General features: G+C 41.5%; 1 protein-coding gene across 1 annotated transcript in view; it reads left to right on the top strand.

Moving 5' to 3' along the window:
- The window catches only part of ap1m1 (adaptor related protein complex 1 subunit mu 1), a 103,280-nt gene that overhangs the window by 21,000 nt on the left and 67,716 nt on the right, over positions 1-14,564 (top strand). The window contains exons 5-8 of the mRNA XM_060846409.1: positions 1,146-1,293; positions 2,486-2,612; positions 10,153-10,295; positions 12,746-12,817. Of these exons, the coding sequence (XP_060702392.1) occupies positions 1,146-1,293; positions 2,486-2,612; positions 10,153-10,295; positions 12,746-12,817 (490 nt within the window). The remainder of the gene's footprint in view (positions 1-1,145; positions 1,294-2,485; positions 2,613-10,152; positions 10,296-12,745; positions 12,818-14,564) is intronic.

The raw sequence follows: 14,564 nt of genomic DNA, 5'->3' as shown, positions 1-14,564 counted from the left end.
TGCTTTACATAATGCTATTACTCAGTAACAGTTTGTTTTCCCACAGGATGGTTGGCTGCAGTTACTGTCTGTCCATTTCAGTGTACTTTTAATCAGACCACCCACCCAGTATGGGAGCTCTTCCTGGACATCTGTGACCCTTTAGTGAATGGCACTTCTTATCTTGTGCCACTCTAGCAAACCCCCTCTGCTGCTTTGAAGTTAAAATGAAGGTTATTCAAAACCTCTCTTAACCAGAATGTAGTGTTTGTAATAAGTTCGGAAGCGCCTAATCTCTGATACAGGTGTTCTCTATTTGAAAATGGTAAAACAGTTCTTGAGTTGTAAGTACTGCTGGAAAGGTTTCCCTTGAGAATGTGATGGTGATCTTTCCTCTTTGATTGGCACAGGTAGCTTGGTGTCGCAATGGAATTGCTAGTATTGGTAAAGCTCTGATGAGCCATCTTAGACTTAACGGCAGTTTGTTCTCTCCACGGATGATGCCTGACCCGCTGTGATTTCCAGTATTTTCTGTCTTGAGCAAAATATAGGTCTGGAGTTTGAGGTCTCAATAGCGGTGAACAGGGGAGAGCAAAGCTGTGATGGGTAGGGTTGGTGAACGATGGGAGTTGAGTGAGGATGTCCACATAGTTGGGGGACAGTAAAATGGGCGAGCAAAGCTAGGTGTAGAGGTTGGACAGTGGGAAGGTGCTGGGGTAGTGATAGCTCAAATTAGAAATTCACTGAAGAAAACGCTTTGGTAATTGTCTGTAATTATTTTATCATTAGGTTGAAGGTGAATCTCGAGGAGCTTGTCATCATTTCTTCATATCAAATAGGAAATGGCATTCCAGGGTTGTGCTATACCACAGGATCCCTCTATTCAGCCTGCCACTGAATCCCCACAGCAGCCAGTAGAGCAATCTGCTGCTGCAGGCAACAGAAGTTAAGAGCATAGTTTTAAATGCGGTCGGTGGGGTATGTCTCTGTATTGCTACTGACTTGGGAAATCCAAGCAATATTTACCCATCCAGCACCAAAGTGTTAGGACTGGAATCAAAGCTGTAGATAGATTAAAGAAACATGACTGCTGTACAACTGGGTGTCACTTGTTAAGTTGGCCTTGTATAGGATGAATCTCCAGCTTGTGTTCATTCCAATCTTAGGTACATCACGCAGGAAGGTCATAAGCTGGACACTGGGGCTCCCCGCCCACCAGCAACAGTTACTAATGCTGTATCTTGGAGATCAGAGGGCATAAAGTATCGGAAAAATGAAGTTTTTCTCGATGTTATTGAATCTGTCAACCTACTGGTAAGTTCATGCTCCGTAGACTGTTTGTGCTTAGCAAAGTTCAAGACTTCCAATTCATTTGAGAGAGGGAGGAGAGAAAAGTCAAATCTGTCAAAACAAACAACACTCTTGAATGAAGCACCAGGCGTTGGTAAATGCTCAGATCCTTCATGTGAGTGGCTTTCCAATTAATGAAGCAGTTTTATGACCTATGGATCATCCCTTAAATGAGTGCTGAGACCTGCATCCAAACTATTTCACTGCTGCATAACTTAAATAGGCCACTTGTATGCATTTCAGGTGATCTGGTGGCTTTTCCTCTACTTTGGTTTATCTACTTGACCTGTGTATGACATATAGATGCAAATGTTTCCCAGTAAGTTGTGACTACTACCTTGTGACAAGTTGAGGCATATGCAGCTGGGCTGTGGAATTTAACGAAGTTGTATGCTAATGATATGGGCTGCTCACAAAGGGAGCATTGATACTTGAAAGGTGTGTTGGATACAAAAATATATTTTGAGTAGTATCACGGCAGCTTTCTGCAGTGGATAAGTGCATTCACCTCTGAATCCTGGTTTTGATTCTGCCGCTTGCTATTTGGATAAATATACAAGCTGCAATAATCCTGCTTCAGCCTGTAGTGACCATAATGCTGATATCAGTGGAACTGATGTTTATAAATTGGTAATGCCATCTGAAAGGGACAGACGCAGGCAATGGATGTCATCCTGAGGCAGTGGACTTCTATGGAAGTTTGGGTTTTGTTGAGGCAGCTGTCCAAAGCTCTGTATAGGAATGACTGTCCTTAAAGTCACAGCAAAAGAATTAAAAAGTTACCATTCCCCATTCTGATGCTCACCTCACCGAGCATTAAAAAAGTTAAACTTCATTTCTTGAATGTTTATTGAAGTGTTGTGCTGAAAATGTGTTGCTGGAAAAGCGCAGCAGGTCAGGCAGCATCCAAGGAGCAGGAGAATCAACGTTTCGGGCATGAGCCCTTCTTCGCTTTTCCAGCGACACATTTTCAGCTCTGATCTCCAGCATCTGCAGTCCTCACTTTCTTCTATTGAAGTGTTGTCCCATGTTCAATGCCTGAATGTTTCTTCATTTGATTTTCTAGTTTGCATCAGTAAAAACTTTTGTATACTTTGTTTGAAAGGAAAATCAATGTGAATCAGTTCTACAGTTGTCATTTTTTCTGTCACTCTAGGTTAGTGCTAATGGAAATGTGTTACGTAGTGAAATAGTTGGCTCAATCAAAATGAGAGTATTCCTATCGGGCATGCCAGAGTTAAGACTTGGACTTAATGACAAAGTATTGTTTGAAAACACAGGCCGTAAGTATTCTTTTAGTTACCGTGACAAGCAAATTGTTAATTGTTAACCCTTCTGTTTCTTGTGCATAAAGAAAATATGGCTAAAACTCTGTACTATACTTGTGGGATTTAGCATAGGGAATCTTGGGCAGTTTCTTGAGATGTTTAACTCCTTTTAATATCCAAAGGATATAGTTTGTAAAATTGAAGCTACCAGTTTGATGAAATTTGGAGGAAGTGGAGTTAAATATTCCAGATCTGTCCTCTTGGAAAGATCAGAAATCATATCATATCATATCATATCATATCACATCACACTAAGTTATAGTCCCAATAGGTTTATTTGAAATCACAAGCTTGGTCAGGTGAAGTAAAGAGAAGCACACAGGCACAGAAATAATGGACAGAGAGATCAAAAGATCATACAAATGGTGTGAGTTGAGTGTCTACAGGCTGATGAGGTGAGTAAAATGTCAATAGCTGAATAAGCAAGTGAAGGGATGTCCTGTATGATTGATTACAAAAAAATTAATAAGGTGGTGGAGACCAACCAAATGGTTGGCATAACATGATAGGTATTTTTCAGTCTTCAACAAGTCATCAATGGCGACGAACTGTGATCTCGGAAAAGTAATTAGGGCGTAGTCATGTAATGTGTGTTGCAGTGCAGGAAATTGAGAGTGCAAAGTTATTCCAGGGTCAAAAGACAAGATACGAGTAACTGTGAAAGGATAGAAAAAAGCTAGAAAAAGTATTGAATGTACCAAACTGGGCAGAGGGCAAAAATAAAAGGATATGCAATAAAAGCTGTTAATAGGGCAGTGACCGCATTGTATTTGGTGGTGTTGCATGCCCATTTGTGGAAGAGTTGTGCAGTGCTATGTGAGAAGCATGTGATGAATTGTGTGATTAGCATTGAATCGGGGGAGCTGGCTGTGAAACCTGCAAATGAAAGGAAATCTCCTTACAATTAGATTGCATCCAATCACTTTGCAGGTAAGAATTACTTTTGAAATGTGATCCCACGGTGTAATGTAGGAAATGCATCAGCTAATTCACACACCAGATCCCATAATGAGTGTAATTCCTGTAACTTGACAGACTGTTAAGACACAGAAGCTGGCTATCTAGCCTAGCTTTCAGAAAGTTGGCAGATTTAGTTCCACATGTCTTTCTTTTTGTGATCACTGGCAAATTAGTTTTTTCAGTACATGGTCAATCTTATTCCACCATCTCTTCAGGCAATGTATTCAGATCTTAACAATCCTCTGTATTATATCCTCCCAAGTTCATTTATCAGTTACTTTCAATTTGAGATCTATGGTTGTCATACCTTTGTCAGAGGATATAGCTTTTTCCTACTTGCTGTATGAAAGCCTCTCATAATTTTGAATGTCGTAAGAGAGCAATTCCAGCTTCTCTAATTGCTCCATGTCACTGAACTTTTAGATTAGATTAGGTTACTTACAGTATGGAAACAGGCCCTTTGGCCCAACAAGTCCACACCGACTTGCCGAAGCGCAACAACCCCAGACTCCTTTCCCTACATTTACCCCTTCACCAAACACTACGGGCAATTTAGCATGGCCAATTCACCTAACCTGCACATTTTTTTTGGACTATGGGAGGAAACCGGAGCACCCACAGGAAACCCACGCAGGCACGGGGAGAATGTGCAAACTCCACACAGTCAGTCGCCTGAGGTGGGAATTGAACCCGGGTCTCTGACGCTGTGCCACCGTGCCACCCACAAACCACCTCATTCCTACTTGTTGTCAGTTTGCTGGATGACTTGGGTGTAGATGATATGGGTGATTGAACTATCAATATCTGTACTGGCTGTAAGAGGCTTATATGGTGCTATGTGGACTATGGCTTAAGTGATGCTGAGGCTCCTTTGAAGGCATTTCAGGACCTTGATGTTCTTCCTAAAGTATGGTGCCCAGATTTGTGCAATAGCTAATGCTAAATTGAGATTTGTAAAGGTTTAATACTCTTTTTTGTTTCTGTATTCTCTTTTCTTATTTGTAAAACCAAATATTCCACAAGCTTTCTTGACTGACTTCTCAAGTTGCCATTTTGTCTTCAAATGTTTGAATACCCAGCCCACGTGCCTCTGTTCTTGTAACATTTAAATAACATTGCTCGCCACATTATTTGTTCAAATTGCATCACTTTTTACAATTGCTAAGAGTCATTTCATCTTTGATCTGCCCATTTTACCACTGTCTTCAAGTCTTCTACTTTAATTTCCCACTCTCTTCACATATCCCTTAGCTTCCTAAGACCAAGCATCAGTCCATCTCAGCCTTAAATATTTTCAGTAATGGCACATCCACATCTGAGATGGAGAATTCCAAAGACACTCAAGTCCTCATCTCAGTCTTACATAATTGACCCCTTTTCCAGAGGCCATGCCCCTGTATTCGAGATTAAATAAAAACAAGGACTGCAGATGCTGGAAACCAGAGTCTAGATTAGAGTGGTGCTGGAAAAGCACAGCAGGCCAGGCAGCATCCGAGGAGTAGGAAAATTGACGTTTTGGGCAAAAGTCCTTCATCAGGAATAGAGGCACCCTGCCTCTATTCCTGATGAAGGGCTTTTTTCCGAAACGTCAATTTTCCTGCTCCTCGGATGCTGCCTGAGTTGCTGTGCTTTTCCAGCACCACTCTAATCTAGACTCTGTAATCGAGATTGCCCAGCCCACTTGTGTGTAACTTGTCAAGCCCCTTAAAAATATGCTTCTGTTAAGGCTTGCAAAGTATGAGCATGTTGTAAATAATGTTATCTGCAGACTTCTGGAATTACCTACTCCCTACTATCTACTCCCAATTCCTGGTCACCTATGTAAAATGAGAACTGATTGGTTCCAGTGTAGACATTTTCTCCCCCGTCAGACAAACATCCACTTACTCTTCCATCTATTCCTTGGCCAATTTTATACCAATGTTGAATCCAGCTCGTGTTTGTTGAGAGACCAACACTGGGCAAGATTCTGATGAGAACTCCCCAACTCTTTTAGTGTATTATAGCCAGATAAACACAGAGTCATCGCTATGTACAGATTCTCCTGCTCCTCGGATGCTGCCTGACCAAAACCACACACTCGACTCTGATCTCCAGCATCTGCGGTCCTTATTTTCTCCTATGTACTGATCTGCCAACTTTGCAGTTATCATGCTCTTCATTGCTGCTGCTGCTGCTGTAAGAAGAACATAAATAACCTTCACAAATAAATCAGATTGCTCACTTCTCTAAAAGGCCAAATGTTATTTTTTACAAAACCAATTAATTTCCAGATGATGTGTTGGCCAGGAGTGATCTCTTGCCCACAAACCACCAGTTGTCTTGTTTGTGCCAGCAGTCCTCATGCTTCCTGCAATTAGGAGCCAATTTGACTTATGCCAAACCATTTGGAAGGTTGCTGCCCCGTTTTGTGCCTTGTAATTTCACTGGATTAAAGCAGCTGTTTGTTTAACCAAAGCAGAGCTCTAATGAAAACACTGCAGTCAGTCAATAATAGTGTTTTCCGCAAAATGCTTATTTATACCAGAGAGAGAAGTGGTGGATCTTGTTGCTATGCTATGTTACATTCAGTCTATAATGAAGAGAACCTGCACAGATAAATTGAACGACTGATGTTGTGACCTGGCTCACAGTTACCAGAATGGTTGTGAGCCTTCGCAGACACATTTCCCAAAGTGCCTCCACTTCTGGGTGGGAAGGGGAGAGGAGGGGGAGGGAAGAGTGATTTTTACAGCAGCAAGTGAAACTGATTTTGCCTTGTCCGTATTATGTTCCTGTTCCTCAGGTCAGGAAAGAAATACATTCCACTTGTGGGTCACCCATACACATCCCCAAGATGACCAAACAATGTCCAATACACTAACATCATTTAAAGACTGCTTTGACACTTGCCAGAAATAGAAAGGCATAAACCATTTAAAAGGAGTTGGTGTGGAATATTTCTGTCTTGCCTGTATAGTATAAAGAGTGGTTCCACTCCTTCTGTTTGAGGAAGCACTGTTTGCCAAGTGCTACAACTTAATGTAAGCTGCTCACCTGAAGGATGCTTCACACCTGGCAGCAAGTATCCCACTTACTTTGCACCTGCCCCAAGAAAAAAAACAGGAATCTGGGAGCAGCAAAAAAGAGTGACCTAAATATTGATGCACATCTGCTAAGGAAGAAAGGGAAAAGCTTACTGAGTAAAGACATCTGTTTTCCTGGAATGACGGGAGGATTTGGGTAAATTACTGGATAGCTGGTAATGAATGAATTGCACACTTTTAAGTAAGTCTGTTAAAATATTTTCATGTGAAAGTCAAAACTCAGATGAGGACTGAAATTAATGAAACTATAATTGATGGTTTGATCAGTTTATCAGAGATAAAGGCAGAATAGCATTTCTTTAAGAAAATATAATTACATTTATCTGTTGGGATAGCATTTGAAATGATATGTAGGGAGTGAAAATTTGAAGAGGACTAATCTTTATACATGAGACTATGAAGGTACGAGTTCACATGATCTCTACTTGTTGGTGCATTGTAAGTCTGTATTGAAGAGGATGTTGGGGTGGCATTTACCTCTGGTCCAGAATGAAGCATTAAATTTTCTGCTGTGATCTCTCTTCACATTGAGAAATTTCTGATGATAAAGTTGTGTTCTTTTATAGAGTCACAGAGTCATAGATGTATAGCATGAAAAGAGACCCTTTGGTCCAACATGTCCATGCCGACCAGATATCCCAACCAAATCTAGTCCCACCTGCCTGAACTTGGCCCATATCCCTCCAAACCCTTTGTATTCATATACCCATTTTAATGTTGCAATTGTACTAGCCTCCACCACTTCCTCTGACAGCTCATTCCATACACGATGGCACCCTGTGCGTGAAAAGGTGAGGTCTCTTTCAACGCCCCCCCCCACCCCCGCCCCATCCCCAGAAAAGACTTTGTCTATTTATCCTATCTATGTCCCTCATGATTTTAAAAACTTCTATATAAGGCCACCTCTCAGCCTGTGACAGCCCTAGTCTATTCAGCCTCTCCCTATAGCTCAAATCCTCCAACCGTGGCAACATCCTTGTAAATCTTTTCTGAACCCTTTCAAGTTTCACAACATCTTTCCGATAGGAAGGAGACCGGAATTGCACACAATATTCCAACAGTGGCCTAACCAATGTCCTGTACAGCCGCAGCATGACCTCCTAACTCCTGTACTCAATACTCTGACCAATAAAGGAAAGCATACCAAACACCACCTTCACTATCCTATCTACCTGCGCCTCCACTTTCAAGGAGCTATGAACCTGCACTCCAAGGTCTCTTTGCTCAGCAACACTCCCTAGGACCTTACCATTAAGTGTATAAGTCCTTTCCCAAAATGCAGCATCTCGCATTTATCTAAATTAAACTCCATCTGCTACTTCTGAACCCATTGGCCCATCTGATAAAGATCCCGTTGTAATCTGAGGTAACCTTCTTCGCTGCTCGCTATACCTCCAACTTTGGTGTCATCTGCAAACTTGATAACTATACCTGTTATGCTCACATCCAAATCATTTATATAAATGACAAAAATTAGAGGACCCAGCACTGATCCTTGTGGCACTCCACTGGTCACAGGCCTCCAGTCTGAAAAACAGCCCTCCACGTCCACCCTTTGTCTTCTACCCGCAAGCCAGTTCTGTATCCAAATGGCTAGTTCTCCCTGTATTCCGTGAGATCTAACTTTGCTGACCAGTCTCCCATGCGGAACCTTGTCAAAAGCCTTACTAAAGTCCGTATAGATCATTCCTACCATTCTGCCCTCATCAATCTTCTTTGTTACTTCTTCAAAAAATTCAATCAAATTTGTGAGATATGATTTCCCACGCACAAAGCCATGTTGACTATCCTGAATCAGTCCTTGCCTTTCCAAATACATGTACATCCTGTCCCTCAGGAATCCCTCCAACAACTTGCCCACCACTGACGTCACACTTACTGGTTTTTCCTTACCACCTTTCTTAAACATGGCACCACGATAGCCAACCTCACCTGTGACTATCAGTGATACAAATATCTCAGCAAGGGGCCCAGCAATCAATTCCCAAGCTTCCCACAGAATTCTAGGGTACACCTGATTAGGCCCTGGGGATTTATCCACCTTTATGCATTTCAAGACATCCAGCGCCACCGCCTCTGTAATATGGACATTTTTCAAGATGTCACTGTCTATTTTCCTACATTCTATATCTTCCATGTGTTTTTCCACAGTAAATACTGATGCAAAATATTCATTTAGTATCTCCCCCATCTCCTGCAGTTCCACAGAAAAGCTGCCTTGCTGATTTTTGAGGGGCACTATTTTCTCCCTAGTTACCCTTTGGTCCTTAATATATTTGTAAAAACCCTTTGGATTCTCCTTAACCCCATTTCCCAAAGCTATCTCATGTCCCCTTTTTGCCCTCCTGATTTCCCTCTTAAGTATACTCCTATTGCCTTTATACTCTTCAGGATTCACTCGATCTACCCTGTCCATACTTGACATATGCTTCCTTCTTCTTCTTAACCAAACCCTCAATTTCTTCAGTCATCCAGCATTCCTGACACATACCAGCCTTCCCTTTCACCCTATCAGGAATATACTGTCTCTGGACTCTTCTTATCTCATTTCTGATGGCTTCCCATTTTCTAGCCGCCCCTTTACCTGTGCTCATCTGCCCCCAAGCAGCTTTTGAAAGTTCTTGCCTAATACCGTCAAAATTAGCCTTTCTCCCATTTAGAACTTCAACTTTCCCTCTGACTGTTAGGGGGTGCATAATACAATCCCAATAAGGCGATTATCCCTTTCTTATTTCTCAGTTCCATCCAAAAAAACTCCCTGGATATATTTCCGTGAATATCCTCCCTCAGTACAGCTGTAATGTTATCTCGTATTAAAAATGCCACTCCCTCTCTTGCCCCCCTTTCTATCTTTTCTGTGGCATTTGTATCCTGGAACATTAAGCTGCCAGTTGAGTCTATTCATACGCCATGTTTCTGTAATTGCTGTGATATCCCAGTCCCATGTTCCTAACCATGTCCCGAATTCATCTGCCTTCCCTGTTAGGCCTCTTGCATTGAAATAAATGCAGTTTAATTTATCAGTCCTACCTTGTTCTCTGCTTTGTCCCTGCCTGCCCTGACCGTTTGACTCGCATGTGTTCTCAACTGTACCAGTCTCAGATTGATCTCTTTCCTCACTATCTCCCTGGGTTTCCCCCACGCCCACCCATCTTACTAGTTTAAATCCTCCCGAGCAGCTCTAACAAATCTCCCTACCAGTTATTAGTCCCTTTCCAATTTAGGTGCAATCTGTCCTTCTTGTACAGGTCACTTCTGCCCCAAAAGAGCTTCCAGTGATCCAAAAATGTGAATCCTTTCCCACTTAACACATTGGGTCTGTGTTGTTGCCAAAGAACAGTGAAGGAACAATCAACAAAATCTTTAAATTTTGTTTAGTTTGAAGAGAAGTGTTCTACGTGTCAACACCCAGACTATGTTAAAATGTTTTCCTTTCTTTCCTGAGGCAGGAGGGAAAAGCAAATCTGTGGAATTGGAAGACGTGAAATTTCACCAATGTGTGCGCCTCTCTAGATTTGAGAATGACAGAACCATTTCCTTCATTCCTCCTGATGGAGAGTTTGAGTTGATGTCCTACCGTTTGAACACACATGTAGGTACTGAGCTGGGCACAATGAACCATGGATGAGTCGGTAACAACTGTGCAGTCAACATTATATGTGTGTATTGTGGTTAGCACTGCTGCCTCACAGCACCAGGGACGCGGGTTCAATTCCCACCTCGGGTTTTGTGGAGTTTGCACATTCTTCCAGTGTCTGCATGAGTTTCCTCCGGGTGCTTTGGTTTCCTCCCACAGTCCAAAGATGTGCAGGTCAGGTGAATTGGCCATGCTAAATTGCCCGTAGTGATAGACACAGGGGCAATTGTAGGGGAAATGGGTCTGGGTGGTGTGGACTTGTTGGGCTGAAGGGCCTTTTTCCACACTGTAGAGAATCTAATCTAATATTAACTTAGGGAAATCATTAAGATTCCTAACGAATTTATCAGTATTGTGATCCAGTGCATTGCCAGTTACTTCAATAAGTTACTCACTTGCAGGGGATTAAATGCATGGAACTCTTTTGTTCTGCAAAGCTTTTAATGTTGCAAAATTACTGAGGATTAAAAAAAATTTCCATTAGATTGGAAAATAATAAATGGAAAAGTAATATTTCAGTTGTACAGGACACTGCTGAGACTACATCTGGAGTACTGTGTATCACATTGGTCACCTTAATTAAAGAAGGATATAAATGCATTGGAAGAAATTTGAAGATTTATTAGACTAATATCTGAAATGGGCAAATTGTCTTATGAGAAGGGTTGGGCAGGTCTGGCCTTTATGTGCTCGAGTTTAGAAGAGTAAGAGGTGACTTGATTAAAATATATAAAGTTCCTATGGGTCTTGACAGGATGGATGTGGAAGGGTCATTTCCTCTTGTGAGAATCCAGAATGAATGGTTTTGGTTTTTAAAAAAAAGCACTTATTTTAAGATTTTTTGTTGTGGGTCTTTGCAATCTCTTCTTTAAAAGGTAGTGGTACCAAGCTCTTGGAATATTTTTAAGGCAGAGATCAATCCTTGATAAGCAAGGAAATAGGAAGTTATTAGGGGATCATTGGCAGGAATGTGGAGTGACAGATAGCTGTGATCTTACTAAATGGTGGAGCAAACTCAAAGGGCTGATGGGGGAGTGATAACTGCTTGGATTAGTTAAGTGGATGTTATACTCGTTGAAACCGCTGAAATCTGAAACATCAGTACTTGAAAGCCAATAAATATAACCACACCAGTTGAACTGTACTGGATGTTTCTGGTCAGCAGAATCTGACTCCTTCAACGAAACATCCTAAATTGAAATCAAGGCAAATGCTGACCTTTTTTTTGGAGTGGTCATTTAGAGAATCTGGATTAGATGGTGGCAGAATAAGAGGAATCTGTTATCTTAATTGGGTGAATTTGGATCCTCAGATTGAATGGAAACTGCTCTGAATAAATTGGGGTTGTGGATGGGAATGGGGCTGTTGTCTGGATTATGAGAATGACTGACTGAGTGGAATCGTGGTCATATGTGACGTTGTGTGGGTTAAGACGTTGTTGAAGCTTCAGTTGGTCAGTTTGGGCAGGTTACAGTTGCAATAAAAGAGAGGGCCAGGGTCTGTGACTTGAGTTGTGCTGCCATGCTTCTTTAGTCCTATGTTCAGCTGTAAAAGTTCCAGAGGTTTGTATAAAACATAACTTCCAACTTTGGGAAAACGCTTAGTTTGCCTTGTTTTGTTGATCTCCAGCATCTGCAGACCTCACTTTTTACTTGTTGTATTAACATGCCAAGCTATAATTATAGAACAAGCACTTGTGGAAGTCTTCAAACCTCAATGTGTGACTAGGCAACCTAGAGTTGTCCTAGCATGAAAATTAACAATTAATCCTGATTAAAGGGCTGTGCGTGATAATTAGGCCATCTTACAAGTAAGCCACCAATTTTGAAATTCATATTCACAGCCCAGAAAGGTTTACAGTTTTTCTCTCAAATCTAATAATGCTTCTCCAAAGAAAATCGTTTGTTAGTTATTTTCTCTTGAATTTTATAACTTTTTCTGGTATTCTGTGCATGCCGAATTTTTGGTAAGCTATTTCTGTCTCCAAATCTGTAATCAAGTAAACAAAAGCAGAAAGATGTAGAATGCATGATTTCCAATAATGCAGTGCTAACAGCCTGCAGTGTACAGGTCTTGGCTCATGATTGAAATTCTTTGGGTGTACCACTCTCACCACTGTCTTAATGAGTTAGTTAATGCCTAATGTATGTGCTCTTGATTAAATGTATACATTGAACTAACTGATCTTCTTTAAAGAACTGCATCTGTAATTGTGAAGCACATACTGTCGAGGTTTCCTTGTATGTGTATAGTAGAACGTAGCCACATCCTTGCATTAATGTGGACTGTTTCATTTAGTACAGATGAGTACTGAGCCTGCCTAGGGAATGTTGACTTTTAATATGCAGCTTGTCCATTCAAAACCACAGCTGTTGGTAACACTTCTGCATCTTTTTGATCACCAGGTCAAGCCTCTGATCTGGATCGAGTCAGTGATTGAGAAGCACTCCCACAGTCGAATAGAGTACATGATTAAGGTCAGCTATTTTTTTTTTCCTCACATGCGAATTTGCAAATGGATATTGGAGTGAGTGACCATTTTCTGAAATATTCTGCTTCCATAGGGCTTTCAGAAACTCAGATCTAACTCTGACAAATCAACTGTAATAAACTTAATCAGTATCATCTTTGTTGAAGAAGTGTAGAAAATACAATTAACCATCATCCTGGAAAACTTTGGAGAGACATGGGCTGGGAACAGATAGGTGGGACCTTGTTTAGTTTGGGATTATGGTTGGCATGGACTGGTTGGACCGAAAGGTCTGTTTCCGTGCCATGTAACTGACTCTGTGCTGCCTACTTCAGAATTCCCTTTGCAGTCCAGGCATCACGTTAGTTCATATTTAAAACCAAACTGTCAATTTCTTACCTAATCTCTGGCATTAATAATACTGGTCTAAAAGAGCATAAAAATAGTGGCAGCTAGGAAATCTGCAGCTCCATCCACCCTATCCCACATGGTTGTGATGCCTTTGAGAAGCATACTCCACCCTATCAAAAACTCATGTGCAATCTGTATTCAATTTGTGACTGCCAAGACCAGCCACCTAGTATATAACTCTGTACTGTGCCTACCCTGATGTGTAGTTTATTAAAGATGTTTGGTCTTTGGATCATTGGACACCAGGTACAAGACTGATATTGGGACTCTATAGGTTTCTGTCTCTGGCTCAGACCAACCTGACTGATACCCATTGACCACCCTGAACTTCCCCTACCTTGAACACATTACCTATCCCCTGCATCTCACAGGCCTGGCATAACTACACCCCTTTCCCTGCTTCTGGTCCTGCTGACCAGACCCCTGACTGCCTTTCCCGACCAAACTACCCAATTACTCACCAATCTATCTACCTACACTGACAACTCCCCACACTCTCTCTGCCTCCATTTCCCCATCTTTGGTAATCTTCTCACACTAAACATTTAAACTTACAACTCTGTCCTTTCCCTGACTCTATTCTGATTCAGAGCTCCTACATACCCAATGTGCTTCACAGTTTCTAACTTTGAAGGCCATGTTTTGACATCCCAGAGATAGTACTGGCCAGTAAGATCAAATTACTGAAGATGCTAGAATCTTTACTGAAAACAAAAAATTGCTGGAGATCACAGCGGGCTGGGCAGCTGTCTGATTTCCAGTATTTTTGTTTTGGTTTATAGTACCGGTCAGTGTTGTGTTTAGGTGTTTTCATGTGAAGCTGCAATCCGGTGATAATTGCTTCTTGGTGATTCTGGGCCATGTTTCTATGTAACGTGCAGTGATATAACATTCACCCACGCGGTGTTGTGAGAAACACGCTGCAAGGACACCATAAAATTGTAGAACAGTATAAGCACAGAGGAATGCTGATGTCTGTGTTGGTTACTTGAAGCAGCAGTTCACCTGGTGAGAGTAGTGGAATCTAGCTGCCAATCTGATTGGAACTCCGAATTGGAGGTACCGGCCATAGTGACTCTCTGTCAAAGTATAGGCTGATGTGGACAGTGTCTACATCAGCCTCCACCACCTCAGTTCAGTCAGGGGTAACAGCCTGTCTGCATCTATTCTGCAAAATTCTCTTAAAAATTTATTAGTTTTAAATGAGATCATCTCGCATTCTTCTAAATCTTAGAGCATATCAACCCATCCTCTCCTCTTAGGAGCCCCTCATTCCAGAAATTGCACTTCCCTATATTAACCAGTTGGCACTGGGTTTTGTGTAAATTACACTGATCGTGTTT

This window comes from Hemiscyllium ocellatum, chromosome 28, assembly GCF_020745735.1.
Source record: "Hemiscyllium ocellatum isolate sHemOce1 chromosome 28, sHemOce1.pat.X.cur, whole genome shotgun sequence".
Classification (NCBI taxonomy): domain Eukaryota; kingdom Metazoa; phylum Chordata; class Chondrichthyes; order Orectolobiformes; family Hemiscylliidae; genus Hemiscyllium; species Hemiscyllium ocellatum.
Note: the sequence above shows the minus strand (reverse complement) of the source record. Positions and strands in the feature narration are given on the sequence as shown.